This window comes from Crocodylus siamensis, chromosome 12, assembly GCF_052110815.1.
Source record: "Crocodylus siamensis isolate JL-2025a chromosome 12, ASM5211081v1, whole genome shotgun sequence".
Taxonomy (NCBI): domain Eukaryota; kingdom Metazoa; phylum Chordata; order Crocodylia; family Crocodylidae; genus Crocodylus; species Crocodylus siamensis.
Window position 1 is genome coordinate 17,335,759 of NC_143406.1, and position 21,939 is coordinate 17,357,697.

General features: G+C 57.6%; 1 protein-coding gene across 9 annotated transcripts in view; it reads right to left on the reverse strand.

Moving 5' to 3' along the window:
* Window positions 1-21,939, reverse strand: part of PLEKHG5 (pleckstrin homology and RhoGEF domain containing G5) — a 78,954-nt gene that overhangs the window by 10,969 nt on the left and 46,046 nt on the right. For 5 of the 9 annotated variants that reach the window (XM_090023683.1, XM_090023682.1, XM_090023690.1 and 2 more), the window contains 6 exons: window positions 8,236-8,365; window positions 7,722-7,824; window positions 7,304-7,364; window positions 6,840-6,931; window positions 6,022-6,158; window positions 5,146-5,309 (listed from right to left, as the gene is read on the reverse strand). In XM_090023683.1, the coding sequence (XP_089879809.1) occupies window positions 5,146-5,309; window positions 6,022-6,158; window positions 6,840-6,931; window positions 7,304-7,364; window positions 7,722-7,824; window positions 8,236-8,365 (687 nt within the window). Of the gene's footprint in view, window positions 1-5,145; window positions 5,310-6,021; window positions 6,159-6,839; window positions 6,932-7,303; window positions 7,365-7,721; window positions 7,825-8,235; window positions 8,366-11,521; window positions 11,842-12,021; window positions 12,179-14,801; window positions 14,983-21,939 lie in introns of those variants that run through there. The other 4 variants (XM_090023688.1, XM_090023689.1, XM_090023687.1 and 1 more) reach the window with 4 other exon arrangements.

The window sequence follows — 21,939 nt, forward strand, 5'->3', positions numbered from 1 at the left end:
GCTTGCAGAGAAAACCTAACTACCCTCCTGTCTAGATAAACTAAAAAGATTGGAGCCATTCAGTGGCCAGAATCAAAGCCCCAGGCCTGCTGCAGCCTGGTGTGCTGGCATGTCAGCCTTTCCAAGTCCTGTCCCTGCCCAGGAGTCAGGAGCACAGGCAGCAGGAAGGGTACTAATGAGTCTGAGGGCAGCTGGCTGCAGACAAGAAACCCCTCCTCTAGGCTGCAGACTGCGCTGCAAAGGGCCTCCAGCTGTCAATCACCCATCAGGACCTACAGCTCCTTGGGCCCAGGGGCAAGTGGCCTGGAGGGAGGGGTGGGTTTCTGCCTGGCAGCTCCCCAAAGCAGTACCCTGGTGCTGTGGGGGTAGATGCTGCTGCTGGAGCTACGCCTCTGGAGCTGTTCCTCTCTTGCATTGTGCCCCTGCAGCCAGCTCCCTGTAGGCTCCCAGATGACAAGCCAGCCCTATCCTGCCCGCTTTGCCCAGGGATGGCTACTGCCTGCCAGCATGCCTGGCTGCCACCTGTCACTCCTCACAGACGCAGCCTACCCCCTCCCCCTCCAGCACCCCACTAGCCACACATGTTCCTTGTAGGCTGATGTAGGGCAGAGATGTGTGTGCCTGGCCTTTGGAGATTGAATTCCTGTCTGCTAGGAACATGCCAGGGTGCAGGGCTTCTCCTCCCTCTCTCAGCACAAGGATGCCGGCATTCTCAGCTGCCCACGCCAGGCACACACCCTCTCCTGGCACTGTGCTAATGGTCTGAGAGTATCTTGCAGGCTGGCCCAGCCCTGGCCCAGGCAGGGCAGTCACAGGGCTGGGGCTTGCACTGTCCTTTATAACCAGATGATGGTGAAGGCAAGTGACTGGTGCTACCTGCTGATGCCCCCAGGGCTCACTCCTGGGGACACTCCTGTGAGGAGTTCTCCATGTGCTGTTACACTCATGTGGTCATGACACATGGATGTACTCAGCACAAGTTCTGCCTGCTGGCAGCCCCAAGAACCTTGTGGAGGGAAGCACCTGGACACCCGTCTGACATGTCTGCACAGGGGCTGGAATCAGAGTAGCTGAAGACAAGCCATGATGGGACTAGCTACATCCATAATGATGGGAGCAAGGGATTGTGAAAGTCTGGACAGAGGGGCTGAAAGAGCAGAGGGGCAGAAGGGTTGCTCCCACAGGCAGGCTAGGCATAGGTAGGTAAGGAAGTTCCCCAGGGAAGTGAAACTACTGCCCTGGTTCCCAGAAGCCAGAGTGACCCCTGCTCCTGAGCACTCTCTCATCAAGGGGCAGGAGCCCAGCCTCCATTTCCAGGGGGATCCCACCACGCTGCCCCTGAGGATACTCACTCTGTCTGTGCACCCTGACACCTCCTGTCCCAGGTGGTCTCTGGCTGCCCTGTGGCAGTCCAGCTCCAGAGCTCGCATCTCCCCCCTGAAGCATCGCCTAAATCCTCGGCCACTGGCATTGTTCTGCTGACGCTCCTGGCCTGCTGGCTTCTCTCCTGCTGCAGCCTTCCCCAGCCCAGCCATCCTCGTGGGGGGGCAGGGAGCCCCCAGAAGAGCACTGTAATGTTGGATTCGGTCAGCCACAAACCCAGGGGACACCGCAGGCTTTTCCACCAAGGCAGGTATCCTAACTGGGGCTGGGGGACTTCCAGGGAAGGGGCTGAAGCGCATGAGGCAGGTCTGCTCAGGGACCTGGTAGGTCCTATCATTTTTGAAATACCACGTCTTGGATCGCGGGCTCAGCATCAGGCCAACTATGGTGGAGGCCAAGACTGGAGTGAAGTCTGCTCTTGCAGCAAGGGCTGGGTGAGCCCTCTTATCATCCTTTATCTGAGGCCAGGAGTCCACAGTGCAGCCCTGGGAGCGGGTTCAAGGGAAGCCAGTGGAGCCCTGCTTACACCTGCCTGCCAGGAACCATAGGGCCTTTCGGGGATCAAACTGCAGAGGCACTGCCCAGCCGGGGTGGCACACCCCTGGTGAGGACTCTGAGACAAGCCAATCCTGCGGCAGGTCAAAAAGTTGCCGCCCAAACTAGGACAGGCTCCAATACCAGGCCATCAGAAATGCCGTGCACATTGGAGACTAGTTCCTGTTTGCCTTTGTTGTGGAAACCAGCCCTGAACTTGGTATCAACATCGACCCCACCTACACCAGGCACAAGCAGCCACTGCCAGCTGGCAGGAGCTGGGTGTCTCCTAACACCCCCGCTGCCTGTCTGCATAAAGATTATGGGGCTGCGTGCTGCAAGCTGGGCAGAGAAGCTGCTTCCAGCCCTGGCACCCCTGCACAGGATCTGCTGCAGTGTCAGCTGTGAAGGTGTGGGCAGCCCTGCCAGGCTAAGCACCTGCCTCAACTCAGGCTACCAACAGCTCTGTCCTGGCAGAGCAGGACCTGCCACCTCACAGCTGTGGGGCAATGAAGTGTAAGGAGCTGAGACAGAGGCAGGAGTGGGCCTTCCTGCCTGCAGCAAAAACACCCCTGCCTGGGCTCAGCACAGAGAGGGGCAGGGGTAAGGGTGGAAGCCAGCTACCAGGAGTGGTGTCAGGCTGTCTCTCTCAGGAGACAAGGCCCAGACCTGGACACTGTCAACTGGGGCTACAGGACATGCCAGGATGGGCCACAAGCACTCTGCTTCCTGTGCAACAGCCCCTGAAGCTCTGGCAGAAAAGTGCACCTGCCTGCTTCCAGATGAGGTGGCACTGGCGAAAGGCCTGGGCTTTGCCCCAGACAGGCAGTCAGGCCCAGCAGCCTCGTTCCTACCCTGCCACTGTGTATGCACTCAACAGAGGCAGAGGAAGAGGCAGCAGTAGAGGCAGCAGCAGTGGTGACGGCAGGGTTGCACAGTCCCATCGGTCAAGCTCACATACCAGGCAGGGTCACACACACATATCCTCACAAACCACCCACCCCACACACACCTCAGAGTCCCACCAGACAGGGGCTCTGGCCACTGCCCTGTCTCACTTGTTGCAGATGTCTCCCAGCCCTCTACCTTGAAGACCAGGCAGAAGGGGAGCCCAAACAGCCAATTCAACACTGCCCTCTACCGACGCAGGCCCCAGCTTCACTGCCATGACAACACCGTGTCTCATGGGCCCCTTCCAGCAGCCAGCAGCCAGCAGCCAGCAGCCAGCAGCCAGCCACCTGCTCTTGGCCAGGTGCTTAGGAAGTTCCTGGGGCCAGTGGAGTGAGAGCAGCCAGATCCTGGGACTCCTGGCAGCAGGCTGAGAGTTAATTTCAGGTGCCTCTCTATGGCCTGGGCTCACCCCTGGCTGTGCCATGGCTCCACCCCACCCAGCTGTTTTCACCATGCTCACCCTACCCTCTTCTCCCTGCCCTGGCTATTTGCTCTGTCTCCTAGCAGCTCTTCCGGTTCCCACAGTCAGGACTTGCAAAGCGCAGCTGGTGCTCAGAAGAAGTGACAGGTGTCAGGCTGATGACAAGGGGGGTGGCACTGTATGGACACCTGACTAAACAGCAGGGGTCCCTAACAGCTCTCATTGACCAGTTTGTGTCCTCTGTCAAGAGCACCCTGTGGCAATGCAGGAACCAACTGGTGCAGACACACAGAGGTCGAGGAAACAGACTGTCAAAATGTTTCTAAGTGAACTCCAGTCCTGCTACCAAAAAGCGGTGGGAGAGGACAGAGAAGATGTAGCAAACTCCTCTTGGCAAAGGCTATTCAAAGAACTCTGAGAGGCAGAGTGTTCAGCTATAATGAAGACGACAGTGACACAACCAGACCTCGAAACGGCAACGATGACAACAACAGTGTCAGCAGCAGCGGAAGCAACAGTGAGCGTGACAGTGACAACAAAAAAGACAGGGAATAAACAGACACTGTAAACCCCAACAGCAGGGGGAGAACTAAGAAACTACAATACAGGAAGGACTGTGGACAGGTGTGCGGGAGCACAGGGGTGTGGATGCACAGGTGAGACCATTGTAATGGGTGCGTGGGGTTTAAATACGTTTAAGGTTTGCGTAGAAATGCTTATGAGGAATGCGGTGTGTGTATATGTGTGTGTGTGTATGTGTGTGTGTGTATATATATACATATATATACACACATATGTAACTATATATATATAGAAATATATATTTAAAAAAAACCCCAAATCCTCTGGCATTTGGTCTGTCAAATGAACCACAGGGGCCACTTGGCAGGGTGTTGGAAGTACAACTTTTTATATAGATATATATATATATTTGCCAAAAAAAAACCCCTCCAGACATGCCTCAGCACCTCCTAAGAGAGGGTATGCAGAGTTCACAGCCTCTTCTTGGCACTGTGCCTCCTGAGTCCCTGCCACAGTGGCAGGTGGAGCAATCTTCCTTTACCCCCTCAACCCTGCCGGGACTGCTGCCTGGTGTCTGCTTTAAGCTCAGCCCAGAGGCAGCTGCATTCAGGGAGGGAAGGAAGCCGTTCTAAGGCAATATGTAGGAGGCACTGGCACCCTGCAGATTGGGAGATACAGGAGATGACTGGCAGGGGGAGAGGGGTGGGAGGGACTTTATGTTACAGCTTGTGGGGGGAGGGACTTCCCCACAACATGGCCTTGTCCCTGGTGCGCAAACAATTCACTGGGGCTGATAGACGGGAGATTTGCTTATGGGCCATAACTGCACCTTATCAAGGAGCCAGGGCCTGGTGAGCTGAAGCTATCACTTGACAAATAAACACTTGCCCAGCTATGGCTCCACTTATTGCCCACATCCTGATCCTATCTGCCTGCTGGCTAGTTACAGAAATACAGACATGCAGTGTCAGCCAAGGTTCAGAAGAGAGAAAGAAGAACCCTCTCAGCCCCAGGAGATACCACCCATGCATGGGGCCAGCTGCCTAAGCAGGTCATGCTGCTAATGCAGAACGAGGAACCTCCAACTGCCCCCACAGTCCATCCTGACCTGCAAATCCACTACAGGTGCCATCTCCCCAGAGCCCACCAGCATTGGCTACGAGGACTTAGCTCCCTCTTACACTGAATGACATTTCTTCCAGATAGCCTTTGCCATGGACTCTTCCCCTCAGATGTGGCAACACAGTGGTGCCTACTGAGTCCTGCCATGTGGCTCAGTGACCCCCACTTGTTTCCCATGAGCACAGACCCCACCAGACCATGGCCACACTCACCAGGATGTCCATGCTCTCCCGGTGGAAGGGCGGCTGCTCCAACTGGTTGGGCACAGAAGTGAAGAGGACAGTGGAGCCAGCACCTGAGGACCGCAGGATGGGCAGGCTCAGGGATCTGAAGTCTTTCACAGCCTGCTCCACCTTGAGTTCATCTCCAGGTTTGGCTATGAGGGAAGCACAGGTAGGGCCATCAGTGGCAGGGCACCTGCACAGCACCCACCCACATGCTGGGACTAGCTGGCCATGCCCTCTGAGCACAGGCAGGGTTACCCACACAAGCGTGCTGGACACCCACCAAGGGCACTGCCAGATAGCCTGGGAACAGGAATAGTGCAGGGTCTGGGGAACCCACAGCAACTGCAGCACTACCAGCACAGGGGCAGGGAGAAGTCCAGACCTCCCCCAGCACTGCAAGGCTGATGCTCACCAGTGAGCACCACAGCATGTCCAGCCCAGCCCCTAGGGCAAGGGTGTCAAGCTCAGCTCTGCTGGAACTCATGGCTCCTGTGGCTTGCAGCAGGCGCCTTCTGGCACAGCTCTCTGGCCAGAGGAGAAGGAAGCCCAGCCATGTCCAGGGCTGTGGTAGGTCACAGTGAGGCTGGTTCTGGTAAGGTCATGGGCTATTTCCCAGCACGGTCTGAATTTGCACCAGCTTAGAACAGGGCAGCATCCCCAACCCGGGCTGAGCGGGACCGAGTGCCCTCTCAGGGAGGTTCCTCACTTGCTCCTCGTCCGAGGGATGCAACCAAGCCTATATAACAGAGGGGAGGAGGGACATCCCACTCGTCCACCACCTGCACACTGTCCTCTCTGCAATGCACTGTCAATCCATCAGCTCTGAGGCTATCTTCCAGCCTAGCCTGATGCATGACGCACCTTTCACTCGCAGGTAGTGTCCCCCAAAGCGGTAGGCTTCAAAGTGGAGTGACAGAGGCGTGTTAGACTGGTCCAGATATATGTCCACCTTGCTCTGCTCGATGCCTTTCCTCTCGAACACTGGCAGCAGCACCTCCCTGCACACACGGGAGCAGGCAGTAGCGGGATTTCCCTCCTGCCCCCAGATCCAGGCTCCGAGTGAGAAGGGTCCATCAACAGGCTTTGGGTGGGTGTGCCAGGCTGACTGTACTGAGACAGGCCGCAAGGGGGAGAGGGCCCAGGCACCCAGCCAGAGGGCTCCAGGCCCCAGGGGCAGAGTGAGAGCTCAGAGGGAAGGGGGGGGACCCTATTCTCCCCTTCAACGGCTGCCAAAGCCAAGAGCGGGGTGATTCCTTGCACCAGTACATGGCAGATGCCTATGCAGCAATCTGGTGAGTGTTGCTGACAAGCAAAGGACTCTGGTCAAACTGCAGGACTGAGCCAACCATAGGCCTGTACCCACTGCCTCAGCACAGGGCAGGACTAAAAGCACGACCAGGTCCAGCTGGTGCACCGCTGAGCAGCCCAGCCCAAGCCCAAAGAGGCCAGGGCACGGGGTGCCATTGAGCCAGGAGCTGGGCTGGAGGTAGGGTTTTGAGGTGGCCACACTGGTGTTTCCACAGCCAGGCTCCATGGCCAGGCCCTGTCCAGGATACTCTCTTGATGGCGCCTGCAGCCACAACCCAAACCATGCTCCTCACCCACAGGAATAGTCCCAGGCCAAGACTGTTCAGGGGAAAGGCAGCCCCATGCCCAGCAAGCAGCCTTGGCAGACTCACCCTAAGGATTTCTTCTTCATGGCTGGGACAATCTCTGCCTCAATGTCCACATTCAAGTCGAACTTGACGGTGAAGCACTCTTTGCTGGGGTCCTGAGGCAGGGGCAGGCTGGTCAGCAAGACCCTTTCTCACACCCTGGGGCTCAACATCACCAGCCGTCACCCTTTGCAGAGTCAGTCCTGTGGCTCCCACCCACCTGGCAGTCCCCTGTAGGTACAGCAACCCCTGGCTCCATGGAGCTCCATGACCCATTCTCAGGCATAGGCCTGTCTGTACAGCTGGAGTGCAGCTGGCTCTGAGGCTGTTTCAGCTGCAGCTCATGCTCCCTGCACCCTGCAGACTACCACAGCACACAGGCCAGGGTCACCAGGGTGCTTGCTCCACAGCTGTTCCACCTCTCAGGCCTGGCAGCCCCTGCACCAGCCCAGATCTCCCAGCCCCACACTCCAGGCTGGGCTCCTTACATCTGTGTGTCTCCGCCGGGCTTTCTTCTTGGGGAGCTTCAGTGCTGAGCTCTTCTTGTCTCTGCAGATACAACCAAATGCATGGTTACAGGGAACACCTGTGCTCTGGGGCTCTGATCCCAGACCAGGGGCTTCCCTGGAGACTAGCCCTCACCAGCGTGGCTGAGTCCCTGCCAGGATGGCACTCAGCACACTGCCAGGTCAGGGTCCTCTAGGGTAGCCAGGAACCCTGGGTCCTCATCAAGACTCACTGAGGCACTAGCAGTGGTGCCTCAAGAGTAAGTTGTGCCTTGAGCTGTTCCCCAGGGCTGTGTTCTCTTGTGTTAAATGCCCCAGGCCCAGCCCCCCCACTCACTCCAGGCCCAATCTATCTCAATCCCCAGGGAGCAGCAAGGCCCACCACCAGCTGGGCACTCACCCCTTCCCATCCATCAGCCCCTCATCATCTTCCTCCATGTCAGAGGCAGGGCTGGTGCGTGGAGGACATGAACGCGTGGACACGTTCCGGGCCAGAATGGAACCTGCAACCAGGAGAGACATACATGTCACACCATGGGGTCTGCCCTTCCCCATGTGACAGGGGCTGGCTGGAGGGTGGGGCAGTCTCTGTGCTGACAGGCCCCTCACTGCAACCCCTATGTTGACAAACCTTCCTCTTAAGATATTCCCCTTCCTGTCTGGTGCCTTGCTGGGCAAGACATCTCCCCCTGCATAGCCATGCTCCAACACATGAGGCCTTCAGCCCTGGGAATATTCCCCAGGGGAGGCCAGATGGTTGGATGCAGCTGGGAGCAAACTGCCCTGGCCCTGGTGCTGCTTGCTCCCTGCTCTGTCACAGCTACCAGGTACCCTGCCCTGCCCAAGGAGATGATACATGCATGGGGTGGCTAGGCTATTGTCAGCTGGGCCCCCTCCACCAGTTGCACTCTCACCTTGCGGGGGCAGGTCGAAGCGTATGTGTCCGTCAAAGTGCATGGTGCTGTGGAACCTGCTGTCACAGGCTTTGCACAGGCTCAGGGGACTGTGGTAGTTCAGCTGCTGGCACTCCGCATGATGGCATACCTGTAAGATACAAGGTGCCCTAACATAGAGCCAAGGCTACCCGTGGCAAAGTGCAGGGAGGCAGTCCCCAGGTCCTGACAGCAGGGGTTCTCTGAGCCCATGTGGCTACCATGCAGCTCCCTCTGCCCTGTAGCCTGCCCACCATCCATGTGCATAGACCCTTCTTGCAAGCCAGGTGAGGCCAGGCTGCCATGCAGGACCAGACTGCAGCTCAGCTCATTCATGGCTGGAGTCCCATGCTAAGGGAGGGGTGCTCTCTGGCGCAGCCAGGCCTTGTGAGCAGAGGGTCACTGGCCTTTGCACCCAGCCTATCCACGCACACAGAGTCCAACTCAGCCTGCCCCATGCCCCTTGCCCTGCCCATACTCACTGGCTGGCAAACGTGGCTGGGGCCCCCAGACCCCACAGATGGACAGTACCCTGGTCATGAGCACAGCTTGAGGAGGCACTTTTAGGTTCCCAGGCCAGGGCCTTCCTGGGGCCAAGTGCTATTGTATCGCGAGCCCTGGGCACACAGAAGAGGCTGTGGCTGGTTGCTTTGTGTTTTGAATATCAGTGTCCCCAGTACAGGGCTGAGGAAGCAAGTGTCTGCTGTGAAACAATGCCTGTGAGCCAGGCCGCCTTCCTCCCATTGTGCGGCCTCCCCAGGGCTGCACCTCTCACCAGCCATGGGGGCTATTTTTATACACTTGCTGTGCGGGGCATGACCCCTGGCCAGCATGGCTCACCCAGCCTGCAGCAGCCAGGCTGCCCTGGTGCTTTCCTTCCTGCCTGCCTCCTGGTCTCAGTCCCATGCTCCCCACAGTACTCCATGCCTTCAGCCAGGACCCACAGACCATGTGGCCCTGTTTGGCAGCCTTTGTGCCCTGTACCGCCTGTGCTCAGTGCCTGTGTTTCAGGAGGCAGGATGGCCTCAGGAGGAAATAAACAAAGGGCAGCGCATGCAGGAGGTTGTTTTAAGCAGGGGACAGCACACCATGCCCTGCTGGACTGAGGGCCTTGGAAGCACACTGCTTTGGAAGGCGTGAGGCCACAGGGAATATTCGCAGTACCAGATGGACCCCGTGCAGCCTGAGCTCCATGAAGGGTGGAAGAGGAAGCAGTCCCTCATTTCCAGCCCTTGCCCCCTTTCTGCCCTCCTTCCTTGCCCAGGCCCACTGACATCAGAGCTGAAGCACTCTCCCATGCCAAGCCCCACCAGTATGCCAGCTCTGCCCCGTACGTGGGCACTATTGCACTGGTCTTTCTGGGGTCTCCCAGGTGGTGGCAGAACAACACAGTGCCTGGGCTCTTCCCCTTGGCCATCTGGGCCAGTAGGGTCAAGGGAATATGCCCTGGCAGGAATGGAGTGCAAGGCAAGGCAGGGAGTACTTCCCACCACAAACCTAGGGCAGGGGGCACCGTGATCCCAGCTGGGAGCCCTTTTCCCAGGACTGAACCAACAGGAACCAGGCTGAGCTGGCCCAGAGCTGGGCTGCTGCCAGGGAAAAACTGTGCCAGGCCAGGCCAGAGAAGTTGTGCTGGGCTGGCCCCAGCTGTGAATCACCCAAGGAAGCTCTTCCCCTGGCACAGACTCTACTTCTCAGTCTCCTTCCCTAGTCCCTCCAATGCTTGGGCCCTTCCTGGGGCTCTGAGCAGAGCTGGAGAAGCACCAATCCCCAGCTGCATTCCCTAGGGGATCCTGCCACCAGCCTCCACTGGCCCATTCCCAAGGGCCCTGAAGCTAGTGAAAAGCAGATTCGTGGTACTGTATGCTGAGCCCAAGACTATGAGGGGCACGCAACACTGACCCACCTCCAGCTTAGAAAGCCGGAGTGGCTCTGCAGGGAGTTGGCCTCTCCCAGTCCCCACAGAGCTCCACCTTCCTGCCTCCACTACTGGCTCTGCCTTCTGGAGGGGATCTGAGCTGCCCTACACAGCCCCAGCCAAGCCAGCCTGGCTGCCCTGCACACGTGCAGGCAGCCCACATGTGCAGGTCATGCGTGCAGGCCCTGAGCACGTTGCAAAGGTTTGTGACTCACTCAATAGTGTTGCAGCTGGGAGTATGCAACCAGGGACCAAGTTCCCTGCCCCAGAGCCAGGTGGCCAGCACCACTGGGTACTGGTAATAGCTCTGGTGGCTCAGAGCAAATGAGCAATGCAGCTCCCAAGCTGTGGCTGTGCTCAAAGGTAAAGGCCAGCCCTGAAGGCTGCCAGTGAAAGTACAACACCTCCAGGCCCCCAACCATGCCAGCTCCCTGCCACACTCCCAAAGTCCACCTCAGAGCCCACAGGCAGCAACAGGACAGCCGCTGCAAGCACAGTGCCCTCACCCCAGGGCTGTGAATATCAAAACCAGTGACAGGCAATGCAGTGTGAAAATCAGGCAGAGCTGGGGCAGAGCCCTAGCTTTGCCCTTACACGGAGGCAGGGCTGGGCGTAATGCTAAAAGTGCCACCATGTGTTTACATTCCGTCCCACCCAGCTCCATGTGCCCTAGGATCCCACAAGTGTGTGCTCACACCAGGAGCACCTGCAGGTCCCACACACCTACCCTGCTCTGGGAGCTGTCCCCAGGACCCTGCTCACACACCCCTGGAGCCAGTCCCCTGGACAAGCACTGCTGCCACCCAGGGTTTAACTGGGAAGGGCAGCACCAAGACAAGTGCCAGCTGGTCCTGACTGCAGCCTGGCACAAAGCCAGAGCTCCCAAATGCTATCACAGGCTCTGCTACCAACACCCTGTGGGGCTGGGGCCAGAATGCTCCAGCGGCAAATGCAAGGGGACAGCACCTGTGATGAGATGCAGCATGGCAACAAAAGCAAACACAGGCAGTAACGGAAGTCCTCACCAGACACCACCCCCTCCCCCCCAAGATGAGGCGTAGCCCTCCCACAGCACAGTTACCCAGACCCAGGCACAGCTCTGGGACTCCCTTCCCAGGGAGAAGTTTGCTTGGCCCCACCATGCATCATTCCCCAGATATGCCCAGGCTCCCTGCCACATCACTACCTGGCTCTTATTCCATGGATTAAATATCTGCCTGCCAGATGTGTGACCAGTGCTGTGCCTGCAGCTGCTGCCAGCACATCACTGTCCCTGCTCCCTGGGAAGGACCTTGTGTCCCAATGTGCCCCAGTGTCACCCAGAGCACAGCATGGAGCCTTGGCACTCACCCCCGTAAGCCTGTCTGGCTGGATTCGGTATGAAGGCACAGGCAGCTATTCACAGCCGCTGCAATGCAGCCCTATGAATGGGAAGGAGCTGGGGGAAGGGAAGGCCACTGGGGGGAGGGGAAACCAGGCTGCCTCTGCAGGGAACTAGACAAATACGATAGCACACACAGGCGCATGCACACACAGACACACATGAACATGCACACGCAGGAAAAGTGAGGGGCGTTTACTCCGCCTAGGCCTGCGAGGGGGAACACGCTCCCTGTGCAATCAGTTGGACTCCCCTGGAACAAGGAGGCAAATGTCCAGTCCGCCTGACGCAGGAAACACGGCACAGCAGCTGCAGCTCAGGGGTATATCACTAGCAGCTCGCGGCAACTGTGAAAGCTAATGCCAGCAGCCCATGGCCCAGGCGGCAAGAACAACAAAGAGTCTCCTTTGACAAGGCAGACACAGGCCCTGGGAAACACAAACCACTAATCCCCCGGCTCCAGACTCACCTCTGCCTATAGCAGCCAGCACTGAAAATGAGGACCTCAGCTCAGCCAGCACCCATGGCAAGACAGGGAAGTGCCCTGCTCTGTAGGGCAGCCTGTCCTGTCCAGCAGCCCAGACTCCCCCAAAGCCCCTGAAGCAAGCTGGGCTGCCTGCATCCTCGGCATAAACCTCACTGACTCATCTTCCTGGGAAGGCTTTGGCTTTGGGTGGAATCTCCCCAGTGACAGGCTGTTGACTAAGCAGGTGGGGCATCGCTGGGGTTTGGAGTGAGTAAGAAGTCAGTGTGCCCTGCATCTGCTTTTCCTTGTTTGTGCAGACAGGCAGTAGTGGGGAGGACCCCTCCTGAGCTGGCCTCTGCTCTGGCTCCCTGCCCCCCCAACACAAACACACACACACCTGTCAGCTGGAACTTAAGCCTCCAGGGCTCCTGGAAAGATACATGCCCTCCCAAGTGAGCGGCAGGATCAGTAACCTAACCATGAGCTCAAGTGTCAGGTTTCTGAAGCCCCCGTCTGCATACACCACGCTGGTCGGGCCACAGCAGGTACATGCCCTGCCAGTGGCTCTTGCACTGGCCTGCCCTCCAGATTCCTGCAATCAGCAGAGCAGGAGCCTGACTTGCCAGCCACCAGGTCACAAGTGGACGCCAAGTGTTTATGCTCTGCACTGTGCACAGGCCCAGCTCACTGCTCCTAACACCAGGGCTTTTATGGCAGGAAGACAAGGGAGCCCAGCACCTCGGCTCCTGACCTGGGCATAAAGCAGAGCAGGGACTGTGCACAGTGCTCTCCATGCCACAAAACTGCAGCCAGAGCTGCAGCTGGAGGGACAGGGATCCCGTCACAGCCTGCTGCACATGCACTGCAAAAAGGACCTTTTAGCTGCCCACAATGTGCACCCAGCCTGGCACTCCTGGGCATAGCAGCAGTTGCAGAAGCTCTTGAGGCAGCACCTCCAGTATGAACCATGGGACACTGGGGAAGACAGGAACAAAGCCCATTCCCTCTGCACCCATCACCCAGCTTGCAAAAAGACAATCTGGAGAGCCAGCCTGGACACCATGGTTCCCTTGGCAGAGCTCACGGGGCTGGACAGCAGAGCACAGAAACTAGTGCCACAGGCCCTGGTGTCCAAGGGCCAAGTCCTGCAAGTGAACTGCTGCTGTCCAATAGCCCATGTCACTACAGAGCCAGGACCAATGGTGAAATTTCACTGCTGGTCCTCTGCAGCCATGACAGGGAGAAGAGTTATGGGTTAATGTCACGGCAGGTAGGGCTCAAAGGATGCCGCACTGTCATGGTCAAAGTTTCCACAGCACAGCCAGGGAGAAGCCACGTGCCCATGTGCAGTGTACCAGGACAGCCTTCTTGGCATGCCAGCACAGAGCCTGGCTGGTGGAAGCCACCACCACCTCCATCCAGCACCTGCCTCCAAGCTCGGAGCTAAGCCTCACACTGCCACCACCACCCCCGTCCTGGCCACAGCTGTGGAGCCACAGGCCACAGCCTTCCAACAGAAACAGTATCTCCTCTCTCATCGCCCAGCCCACCCTGCAGGTACCTCTTCCCAGTAGCTGCTGCCCCTATGCCTGCCCCCACAGCCACTCCAGGCTGAAGCCTTGCCTGTGCTCATGTCCTCTCCCTGCAGTTAGTGGTGTCCAAGCTGTGGTGCACAGGTTCAGATGCTGGGGCAACTGCAGGTCTGGACTCCACAAAGGCTGGGATACCGGGGGGGGGGGTGTAGAATAGGCAGGGACCTGCTGGCCCCGAGCCTGATCCCCTGCAGTCACAGCCCCTCGCCATGCAGTCCCACTCACACATTTATCAACCTCCATCTCCAAGCCAGTCTGTCTGTTTGTCCCGGCAGCTCCTATTGTTCCTGGATAAATGTAGCATTGTTCCAGCCAGAGCTCAGCGCTGGCCACTGGGGGCTTGCTGTAGCTGCAGCAAGTTCACACAGTGCTCAGGGTGGGGTCCAACAAAAGGTGCCCAGCACAGCCCTGGCCTGACTTGTGGAATACCTAGGGGCAGTGAGCAGGGGGCCAGGCCTATAGACCAGCCAGTGCAGTCACATGGAGCAGCACCCTGCAGGCACTCTGTACAGCAGTGCCCCTCAGCACAAACCATCTGCAGATTTTGGGACAGTGGTGCCAGCCTTGCAAAACAGCATCTCATGTCATAGCAGCCCCATGACAGAGCTCTTGAGGAACCCCAGTGATCCCCTTGCCCAGCTTTCCCACTTGGAACAACCCCTCTCCCTAGCTACTTCCCTACCTCTGCCCTCTTTCCCTGGGCTCCACCTCTGCCCACACCTGGCACCATGTCAGATACTTGCCAGTCCACCACATTTTGACAGCAATCACCTCACTCTGAAAGTCCCAAGCTGCATCAACCCAACCTCCATGTGCCTCCAAGTCCCTAACTGCCCTTTTCAGCCAAACCTACCCTAAAGCTTCAAGTGCTGGCAAGGCTGAGGGCAGATCACTCCCTTGGGCTCCCTGGTGAGATAGTACTACCCTGCATGCAATACTCATCTCAAGGCCTGGTCCAGCTCTGCTATGTTCTGGGATGGCAGTTTTCACACATACATACCCTACCTCCAGCTGCTCTAAGCTCGTCTTCCTCCTCCCATCCCCTCCCACTCCAGGGGGCTATGCTCACCCCAAATGTCCCTTTGCTGGAGGCCAAATCCCTTCCCTGCAAGTCCCACCACTTTGCTTGGAGGCAGACTCCTCTGATGGGGAAGCATGACCCACGCTAAAGCCTCTGTCCCCCTCACTCACTCCTCAGGATGTGCCCTCATGGCTGGTGCAGGGCCCAGGATGCTTCCACCGGCTCCTTGCTCTGGTGAGGCCTCTTCCAAGCTCTCTGTGCTGTCCGCTGAGCAGCTTGGTAGTGCCTCAGTGCAGCCAAAAAAACAGCCATGCATTACTTCAGAGCAGCCTACCACGCACAATACCATCTCCAGAGATGCCCTGGGAGCAGCCCAGCCCAGCCCAGCCCCTAGCAACACCAGGCCCTGCCCTGCTGGCGACCAAATATCCACTGGAATTCAGCCTTCCATTCCCAAGGGGGCGGCTTATAAATAGCGATTGCTATGGAGACTGCAGAGGCACGGCAGCTGCACAGGCTGCCTGCTCACGGCCGTGAGAGCTGGGCCAGCTCTGCTGGGAAAAGCCAGCTCTGGGGAGCAGCCGTGGGGCTAACACACAGGTCATTGCCTGAGCAGTATAGGCAGGGCCCTGCACGTTGCACAAAGGACTGGGAGCTGGGGCACCTGGGTTCTATTTTAGGACCTGATCAAAAGGGGCTTTGGCGATAACAACATCACCAACCCCTGGCCAGATGTTTCCAAATAGTCAGGCCAGGGTGCAGAGCCCTGAGCAGGAACATCCCAGAGCCTCAACCCCACTGCCCTTTTTTTTTTTTTTTTTTTTTTAAGTAAAAATGTTCATGTTCCAAGCCAAATTCCAAATCCATGAGTCATTCAAGAACCATATGTGGCCCTACAACAGGCAAACATCCTCCACCCCTACCTGGGGCTTCAGATGTTTCCAGATCATTTGGCGGGCATCCTATGTGCAGGCCCAAGCCCGGAGGCTTGGGATTCGGATTCCCCCAAGTTTCACTTGCCCTTGCATATGGCTGCAGGAGCAAGCTAGAGAGAAGTTTCCCATTTCCGTAAAGTGGGCATAAAGCAATGATCACGTTACCTCTGCCAGAAAAGTGGTTATCCCTTGTCCCTAGGAAAACCGCCTTAGCTGATAATGATGTTTCCCCTGCCAGGTCCCCTATTGACACCTCTGGAGGGACAGGGAAGCTGCCTTGTGCTGAAATGAAGCAGCCCAGGACAGCCCAAGGCTGCAGGGACACAGCAGCAAAAACAGGGAGAGGCAGTGTTCTCCCTGCAGCCCTATGCACAGTGTCTGCCCCACCTGGGACCTGCACCACCCTCTTCCTCATCCCCACCTCTCACCCTGGGCCCGCCCCCACTTAGACAGAAGTAGGGCTGTGAAGCTCCCAGGCCCTGCTGCCGGTGTCTGCTGCCGGGAAGCCTCCCTGCCCAGCATGCCAGGACCTGCTTCTAGGGAAGAGTCATCCTGGTTGAACAAGGGGTGGCAGGTTTGGGGAGGAGCAGAGCCCAACCGCGGCTGAAGGAGCTCCTGTTTGCTGAACCAGGGAATAAGCATGCCCCATGCAGGGCAGCAAGGCTCCCGCACAAGGTGCCTGGCCAGGAGGCAGCAGCCCCACTCAGGGGCTGTGAGGAGGGCCTCACACCCGGCCCAGCTGGCCCCCACCAGCGCTAATCTCTTCTGTCCCCACCCCCCACTTTGAGGCAAAGGCTCACACAGCCCATTGGGAGGACATGCCTTCTGGCTTGTTCCACCTTGCTCAGCCCAGCCCCACCTTCACCACTGCCATGGCAAGGCTGTGCTCCAGCAGACTTGGGGACAGCAACAGCAGACAGCAACTGTGACAGTGACAACAACAGTGAATGAGCTGAGAATGTAAACCCCAAAATCAGGGCTAGGACTGAAAGAGTAAGGGAAAGGGCTGCGCGGGAGTGCAGATCCACAGATGCATTTATTGTAACAGATGTGCGGGCTTTAAATGTGAAATAAGGTATGTGAAGAAAAGTTTTTGCTAGATGATGATGATGATGATGATGTCTGTGTGTATTTTTTTAAAAAGGTTTGGAGGCAGTCCCACTCACAGGACAGCCCTTCAGAGCAGAGGTGGCAGCCCTCCATCAAGGCAAGAAGCCAAGATCCTGCTCTGGCCCTCAGCAGAGCCCAGACACATCCATTAGCCTGTTCTCTCCCCTTTCATGACTCAAGGCTGAATTGCTGCAACAGATACTCAAGACCAGTTGGCCCTGAATGAATAACAAATCCTCAGCAGGAAGCACAGGGCTCAGGAACCTCTAACCCCAACAGGGAGCCCAGTTCCTGCCTCATGGGCCCCTGCTGCCAGTGCTCCAGGAGAGCCCAGTCAGGCATATCTCTGGCCCACGAGGGGCCATCACTTGGATACTAGGGCCACAGTCACTGGGCAGCTGGCTCCAACCCACTGCTCCGGGATGCCATGCTGCTGCTCCATGTTTTATAAACAAAGGTTTATAACTCAGCTTGCCGTGACCCCATGCTAGACAGGAAAAGGTGGCCCTACTTCCCCTGCACAGAAAGGCCAAGACTTCACCTGTATGGACAACAAGGATGCCCCACAACAGTACTAGCTACAGCAAACACTGCACAGGTAGGTGAGCAGGCCATGCCACCAGCCCCAGGTGACTGGCTCTGCCCTATGCCCCCTAGTACCAGCCCTGTCCCCACAATGCACCAGTCTGGAAGGTCAGGGAATACACAACCCATCTACCCCCACTTAGGGAAGTGTGCAGCCACTGGCCATTATACTTGAAAACTCATGGCGATCAGGGGAGATCTCGGAAAACTGGAAAACGCCAAATATAGGGCTCATCTTAAGAAAGGGAAGATCCAGAGAACTACAGATTGGTCAGCCTCACCTTAGTCCCTAGAAAAATAATGGAGCAGGTCCTCAAAGAATCCATTTCTAAGCACTTGGAGAAGAAAGTTACTAGGAACAGTCAACATGGATTCACCAAGGGCAACTCATGCCTGACCAACCTGACTGCCTTCTGTGATGAGATAACTGACTTAGTGGATGCTGGGAAAGCAGTGGACACAACATACCTTGACTTTAGCAAGCCTTTTGATACCATCTCCCACAGCATTCTTGCAAGCAAGCTGAGGAAGTATGGGCAGGACATGGCCCCCTACTTTTTTCACTCCATAATTATAATACATAAAATAAGCACAACTGGACTTGTTCTTCACTTAGGGCCCTAGGCATGTGCCTAGTTTGCCTATACATTACTTCAACCCTGAATATGGGTTTTAAAGTGAATTTTAAAGTGGATAGAAAGCTGGCTGGATTGTCAGGCTCAATGGGTAGTAATCAATGGCTCAATGTCTAGTTGGCAGCCGGTATGAAGTGAAGTGCCCCAGGGGTCGATCCTGGGGCCAGTTTTGTTCAACATCTTTCTTAACAACCTAGAAGATGGCATAGCATGCATCCTCAGCAAGTTCGCAGATGACACCGAGCTGCGGGATGTAGTAGATACACTGGAAGGCAGGGCTAGGATTCAGAGTGACCTAGACAAATTGGAAGATTGGGCCAAAAAAAATCTCATGAAGTTCAACAAGGACAAGTACAAAGTCCTGCACTTAGGACAGAAGAATCCCATGCACTGTTACAGCCTAGGGACTGACTGGCTAAGCAGCAGCTCTGCAGAAAAGGACCTGGGGGTTACAGTGGATGGTAAGCTGAAGATAAGCCAACAGTGTGTCCTTGTTACCAAGATGGCTAACAGCATATTGGGCTACATTAGTAGAAGTGCTGCCAGCAGATCAAGGGAAGTAATTATTGTGTTCTATACTGCACTAGTTAGGCCACATCAGGAGTGCTGTGTCCAGTTTTGGGCCCCCACCATAGAAAGAAAGTGGACAAGTTGGACAGGGTCCAACAGAGAGCCACAAAAATGGTTCAGGGGCTGGGGCACATGTCTTATGAAGACAGGCTGAGGGAACTGGGTTCATGTATTCTGCAGACAAGAAGACTGAGAGGGAATTTGATAGCAGCCTTCAACTACCTCTAGTTCTGGGTCCAAAGGGGATGAAGCTAAGCTGTTTTCAGAAGTGGCAGATGACAGATCAAGGAGCAACAGTGTCAAGTTGTAGCAAGGGAAGTTTACATTGGATATTAGGAAAAACTTTCTCACTTGGAGGTGGTGAAACACTGAAATGGGTTACCTACAGAGATGGTAGAATCTCCTTCCTTGGAGATTTTTTAAGGCCCATCTTGACAAAGCCCTAGCTGGAATGATCTAGTTCGAGATGGTCCTGTTTTGAGCAGGGGATTGGACTAGGTCAGTGCTTCTCAAACTACATGAGGTAGTGGACCAGCAATTTTTTTTCCAGTGGACCAGGGATCGGTGGTGGCAGCTGGTGGCAGCAACTGTGTGTAACAGCGCTACACAAATGCGTAACCAGCTGTTTCTTTCTCTTTCCTCACCTCGCACGACGTGACGTCACTGGAGTGTTGGAACGTACGAACTGTGGCGCTATGACAGATCAATGTTATGCTTCTGAAAATATATTTCTTTCTTTCCTGGCAACTTGCTGTGGACCGGGGACCAGTGGCTTGCAGACCAGCACTGGTCCACAAACCACCACTTTGAGAAGCACTGGACTAGATGACTTCCTGAGGTCCGTTCCAACCCTAACTTTCTATGATTATATGACAGCTGGAGCCTGAGGGAAAACACAGTTTCCATTTTCTGCAGCAAGAGCCATGAGAGTCCCCTCACAGCCAGACCCCTCCCAACCCCTCCACGCTGCAGATGCAACTTCCTTCGCCCATGGGCCTGTATGCAGCCCTCGTGTCTGTGTGCAAGGCAGGAGGGAAGCATTTTGAGGCAGCTGCAAGATGTGTGCTGTCCCTTGCAGCACCCGTGATGGGCCCCAAAGCTGGGAACATCCTTGTGCATGGACCTGTGGCTCACTCCTCCCAAGTCTCACATGGGGATAAGACACAACCAGGCTTAGTCTCTGCAGGCAGTTATGCAACTGCAAAGGGAAAGAAGATAGACTGCAACCCAGGGAATGCCTGTGGGTGGGACCAATGCTCTACCCTTATCAGCTGGAGTCCCCTAGCCTTGGTCCCTGGCTGGGAAGGGGGTCCCCTGTCTGGGTGCCAGGCATGTGCAGGGAGGTGGGCAGCAGGCACTCAAGCAGGGACACTGTGCTATGGAAAATCCCCACCACAGGCAGGATCCTCCTGGGAGCTCCAGACAACAGGACTCAGCCTGTCAGGTGGCCTGGCCCTGCGTACAGAGAGTGGCAAAGCAGGCTAGCCGGGCGTGCTGGGACAGTGTTTGCACTTGCCAGGGTACCCAGGCTCTTGCTGGGCTGCTGGAGTGCATAGTGCAGGCAGCACTCCCTGGATGCCCTTTGAGGCTCTGCAGAAGCCTGAAACCCCACCAAGCTCCAGGGCAGACCTCGTTGGCAAGTGCAGCACTTGAGTGAGTGTTGTGCAGAGGTCGGCTCCAAGGAGAGCCCGTGCTCCCTGAGGAGGCAGTGCCACAGATGGGAGCCTGGCCTTGCCTGTGCTGCCCGAGCATGCTGGGAGCAGTCACCTGAGCCACTAGCTGGAAACAAGCCACTCAGGCTCCAGATCTCACCTGCCTCCCACGTGACCTGCTGCTGAGGTGAGGAAGGGCCCTGGGAAAATGGCATATACTTGGTCCCCTCCGCTGGGACCGGAGCGCCCACACAGCTAGGCCCTGCCAGCTGCCATGCAGGGTCCCCAGGCCAGCTGTTCGTCCGAGCCACCTGAGCACTCACCGCCAACAGCACCTGCCTTCGGCTGCTGACAAACAAGCCCAGACCCCTTGCAGTTACAGAGCTTCCCTGGAAACCCCGGACCAGCCATGGCCCGGCAGCAAAGGGGGAAGCTTTGGGCTGGCGCCTTCCAGCAGCAGCTACAGGCCTGGGGCCAGAGCGGGTGCCTCCGGCCGGGCATGTGGCACAGGTGAAGAAATGGCCGGTGGCAGCAAGCTCCCTCCCAGCCAGCGGATCTCCGCCCCAGATTCTCCAGTGATGGAGACACGCAGGAAATATCCGTGGGCACCAAGAGCCCGAGCCCGCGGAGGCCTGAGCTCGTGAGGGGAGCAGCGCGCTCAGCCCAGCCCAGCCCAGCCGCGCGGCCCCGAGCTGCCGGGGTGCCCGGCACGTGGCGGCCGCTGTCCCTGGCCGAGGTCCCCGCCGAGGGGAGCCCGGCCCCGCTCCCCCGACTCACCGGCCCCCGGGCCCCGCGCGGGCGCCTGCCCTCCCCGCCGCCCCGGCCGCGTCCCCGGGCCTGCGTGCGCGGCCTCCTCCGCGCGGCGCCTCCCGGGCCCGGGCCCGCGCCCCGCAGGCCGCGCCGGACCTGGGAGGCAGCCCCGAGGGCCCTGCAGGGTCTCGGCTTCTGGCTGTTCAACAAAACTGGCCCCAGGATCGACCCGCTGACACCGGCTGCCCCAGCGGAAGCCACCCGCGCCAAGCGGATCCCCGCCGGGCCCCAGACCTGCCCTGCCCGGCGGTGCAGGGGCCCGCTGGCCTAAGGAGAGGGGGGCGCTGTCAGCAAGCTGCTCCACACAGCCACATTAACCCCCTGCCGCAGGGCCATCCTCCCCTTGATGAAGCCCTCCTTTCCTGCAACCCACGTCTCCCAGAGATGATGCCCATGGGTTACCAATCAGCTGGAGGGTCCGCAGGGCTGAGCTGTGATTCACGGACAGGAAATCCCACTCACACCATCTCTCCCCCGCTGCCCAGCCTGCTCTCGGTCCTCGTGCCACCAGTGCTGTGGGCAAGAGCTACGTCTTCTGGGCATACGTCCCTTACTCAGCAGGGGCACAGGCTGGCAGAGGCTGCTGCAATGTGCTTCACACCAGGCCCAACCACCGGCAGGAGCAGCACTGCCAGACACCCTGGAGTTGCACACGTTACAGGCAGCCTGGAGCAGCTCAGCCACCATCCAGCCCACCTCCCAGGTGCGCAGCAGGCAGGTCATGGCACCATTGATGCACTGCTGCTGACCACCAGGAGCCAGCCTGCCTGGGAGAGGGATCCAGTGCTCCAGCCACAGGACTGTGCAGTGGCTGCCATGCCGTGCAATGCAAGTTTCTCGTGGGCCTCCCAGGAGCACAAGATGCAGGGAGAGGGCTGCCAGGCCAGAGAACCCCCAGCATCACCCCCTGCCCCTGCCCCTGCCCCTGCCCCTGCCCTGGCTGTACAGGGAAGATGGCCAGCCCGAGGGCGCAGTGCAGGGTGGCAAGGATCTCTGCCATACACAGGTGCC